This window comes from Nycticebus coucang, chromosome 12 (assembly GCF_027406575.1).
Source record: "Nycticebus coucang isolate mNycCou1 chromosome 12, mNycCou1.pri, whole genome shotgun sequence".
NCBI classification, from domain to species: domain Eukaryota; kingdom Metazoa; phylum Chordata; class Mammalia; order Primates; family Lorisidae; genus Nycticebus; species Nycticebus coucang.
In genome coordinates, this window is record NC_069791.1 from 112,496,733 (window position 1) to 112,500,709 (window position 3,977).

The following is a 3,977-nucleotide window of genomic DNA, read 5'->3' on the forward strand; positions in this document are numbered from 1 at the left end:
AAATAGTAACACTGTCTATAACCCACACACGCAGAAGAAAGAGAAAATACGCCAAGATGCGGTGGCTCGTGCCTGTAATCCTAGCACTCTGAGAGGCCAAGGAAGAAGAATCGCTTGAGGTCAGGAATTTGAGACCAATGTGAATAAGAGTGAGATCCCATCTCTACTAAAAATAGAAAATATTAACTGAGCAGGGTGATGCACACCTGTAGTCCCAGCTATACCTGGGAGGTTGAGGTGGCAGGATTGCTCGAGCCCAGGAATTTGAAGTTGCAATGAGCTATGATGATACCACTCTACTGTGGCGACAGAGTACTCTGTCTCAAAACAAAAATAAAAACAGAAAGTAATTTCACTGAGTCATGGATTTGGAGGAATTCTTCTCTAGCCTTTCTAATTGTATGAAGTCCTTCCTCTAAACCCTAAGCAATGATGCTTTTCCTCCAGGGGAATCTATTCCATTCTTTTGTAGAAGGCCAGGGATTAATGAGCACAAAGCATTTGGCAACATTAAAAAGTCTCTAGACCCTACCTTTCTATATGACCTGCTATAGGTATTGGTCTCTGTTTTATTTTACCCCATAGCAAATACAGGGAAGATACAAGGGGTTCTGGAGGCTTGAGGTTTTGGAAGAGAAAGAAGGCCTGGGGGCCATGAGCAAACACTCATGTCACCAAAGACCTTTCCTTACAGAGACAACCAAACACTCCTTTTGAAACTCTGCTTTTAGTTGTGGGGACGGGATATTTTTAAAGAATATCTCAAATTAACACATGTCTGGTAGGGGGTGACCAAGCTAGAGAGAAGTCTAAAAGTCATCTCCCATGAAAGATGTTCAGCTTAAAGAATGAACTAGGATGTATTCCCTTCATTGGATGCCAGCCAAGCCAGAGTAAAAGTTACTGTTCTGTTGTTTCCCAGGGACAGCAGCCTTGAAACATTCCAGGGATGGGGAGGGGTTTATTATCATACAATTTGGTTTCTGGCCTGAATTTTCTCACCAGCTGTCTCCAAAAATGGCTGTAGTCTTGTCAAGGCCATGAAGATTTCCTTCCCACAACAATTATATGACTCGGTGACAAGTAAGTGTTTCAAAATGATGACAGCCTGAAGGGGTTGCACTCAGTTTCCAGAGAAGTCCCTTTTACGACCATATAAAGGTCAAGAAACCCACAGCGATCACCTGATCAGGACATTGCCTGATGACAGCCTTCAAATAAAAAGGCCGCTCCATCTATGAGGATAGTGCTTTGCTGGGGGGCACAAAAGAACTTCCACAATAGTGGAGTTGGATCAAAGAGATGACAGCTAATCTCTACCCAAAGTTCTCAGCATCCTTATGGGTCTAGGGCAACTGTGACACTTAACCTAACTCCATGACTTCCTGCTCAGTGACAACCCCAGCCAAGCAAGATGTCCACCAACACAAGGGTGTGCCTCCCACACAGATGGAACCTCCGCTGGTCCAGGCTTCCAAACATGCACATTCAGGAGGCCTATTGTCCTCATCGGGCATTGCCCACAAATTCAAACATCACACTGTCCCGTGGTGTCAGCACCAATAAGGCTTCATTAGAGACGTGTCCAAGAACGGGATCAGCAAGGCTCATGGCTCTTCCACCTCTTGTGCACCTCACAAGGAGCACAGGAGGGCTGGGCCAGGCTGTCAGGTGGACCTGGGGTTACATTCCAGGATAAGCAGGTGAGAGGGAATAAGAGATGTGAAGAGGAGAGATTCAGCAGCTGCCCAGGGGAGAGGCACAGCTGACACTGGATCAATGGGTTGAGGTCACTGAGGGAGGAGCTGAGGTCAATCCAGATTAGCCCAGGCTATGACACCATGAAACAGATCTTTGAGTCACTCAGAGATTGTGCTGCTCACAATCACTGTTATTTGAAGCCAGAACAGAGCCCCCATCCTGGACTAGGGGATGACAGAGGAGAGGAAGTTGTTCCTGCTGAGCTGATTCCAACCCCCCTCCTGTGCAGAGAGTAGGATTTTGAGGGGATGCCAGGTCAGGGAAGGTGTCTCCAGAGTTACTTCCAGACACACCAGAATGGGGACTCAGCTCTCCTATGTAACTCTGATCCCCCTTCATACATTCTTGAGAGTGGATCTTTTTTTATTTTAGTGTCTTTAATCCTTGAGTGTCTCCCACCACATTGAAGTCTTGGCAAGAGCAACAGATGACCTTGAGATGCAGAGGTTGTTATTACAGGACCTGACACAGTGGGGGAAGAAGACTGATGCTGGTGTCCTATGCACACTGCGCGGGGGGGTCGGGGGGTCACAGACACACTCACATCTCACTGTGCAGAAAATTTCATTTTCCCAGCACCCCTTGAGGCACTGAGACCTATTTCTTCTGAGCCTTAGGAGGGAGGAATAGCTCCCAGCACAGGGTGGAATGATCAGGAGCAAGGAAAGGTGACCTCCATCTTGGAGCTGGTGAGTGGATCTTGGCCTGGGTTTCAGGATCCGGTGACTAACCAGGTTCACTCAGCCCACCCAGGCATTAGAGCCAGAGTCACACTTTGGGCTGCACATATGGCATGATGTGAATGTCCCCTCCAAAAGTCACATTGAAACTGGATTGTCACTGTAATAGTATCCAGAGCTGTGGACTTTAAAGGTGATGATGTCACCAGGGCTCTGTCTTCATGAATGGATCAGTGCCTTCATGTTGAACTCAGGTGGTTGTTGCAGAAGTAGGATTCTGATGAAAGGATTAAGTTCAACCAGATTCTCTCTCTCCTCCACTCTTGCTCACCTGTTAACCATGGGACAATGTAACAGGAAGGCCCTTAACAGTTGCCAGCATCACGCCTTTGGACTTTCCAGACTCCGAACTCTGAACTGAATAAACATTTACTCGTTATAAATAGCCCAATTAGTGGTATTTTTTTTATAACAAATGAAAGAGAATTGAGACAGCATGTGTGGGCTCAACCATATCCTTACTCAACCATAATCACCCTGGAGGGAATCTTTGCTTTGAAAACTGATTTACTGGCCAGGCATAGTGGCTCACAATGGTAATCCTAGCACTATGGGAGGTGGAGGAGGGTGGATTGCTTGAGCTCAGGAGTTTGAGACCTGTCTGAGGCAAGAGAATCACTTGAGCCCCAAGAGTTTGAATTTGCTGTGAGCTATAATGCTATAATACCACTTATTGGGCTACTTACAAATAGCCCTGTCTACCCAGGGTGACAGAGTGAGACTCTGTCTCAAAAAAAAAAAAAATGATTTACTCAACATATAGACATAATAAATGTGTGAAGATAATAGCAATAGATAAAATTGACATTTTATGGCAATAACAATGACAATAAAACCTCGCATTTACACAAGCATATTTCCTAGAAAACTAACCCTTAGCTTGATTCAGCCCCAGGCAGGGAGGGCATCAGTGTCTGCACCAGGCAGGGAGAACACAGGGGAGGTATTCTGTCACTTCCCCCTGGGTCTGGAGCACTGTGTACTTGCCACTGTTGGTATGTAATGTACCACAGTAATAGTCAGCCTCGTCCTCCACCTGCAGCTCAGAGATGTGCAGGATCCCTGCATTGGCCGAGGCATCTTTGGATCCAGAGAAGTGGCTGGAAACCCCAGAGCCCTGGTGCTTATCTGAGTCAGACTTGAATCTCAGGAGATACCGGGGAGGGCTCCCTGGCTTCTGCTGGTACCAGGACATGTGATAGCCACCAACAACAGAACCGCTGCTCAGGGTGCAGGTGAGTCTGGCCGATGCTTTAGGAGAGGCAGAGAGGGAGGGTGGCTGAGTCAGCACAGGCTGGGAGAGGGAACCTGTAAACACGGATGTTCATGGTTGAGAAACCAGGGACAAAAGTGGAGCTGCGTAGAGACATGAGACAGAGGGCACTGACTGGGCCAGGTGGCTGCTCCAGGACGTGGAGGCCCATCCCTGCCTGAGAAGTAGCAGAGTAGAAGGAGGAGGAAAGGGGCCCAGGCCAT

At 47.4% G+C, this 3,977-nt stretch overlaps 1 gene segment (V, D, J or C); it reads right to left on the reverse strand.

The window, feature by feature from the left end:
* Positions 1 to 3,408: 3,408 nt before the first annotated feature.
* Positions 3,409 to 3,977, reverse strand: LOC128562070 (probable non-functional immunoglobulin lambda variable 5-48). The segment is given in 2 exon segments: positions 3,409 to 3,809; positions 3,932 to 3,977. Coding segments are annotated over 2 exon segments (447 nt in total).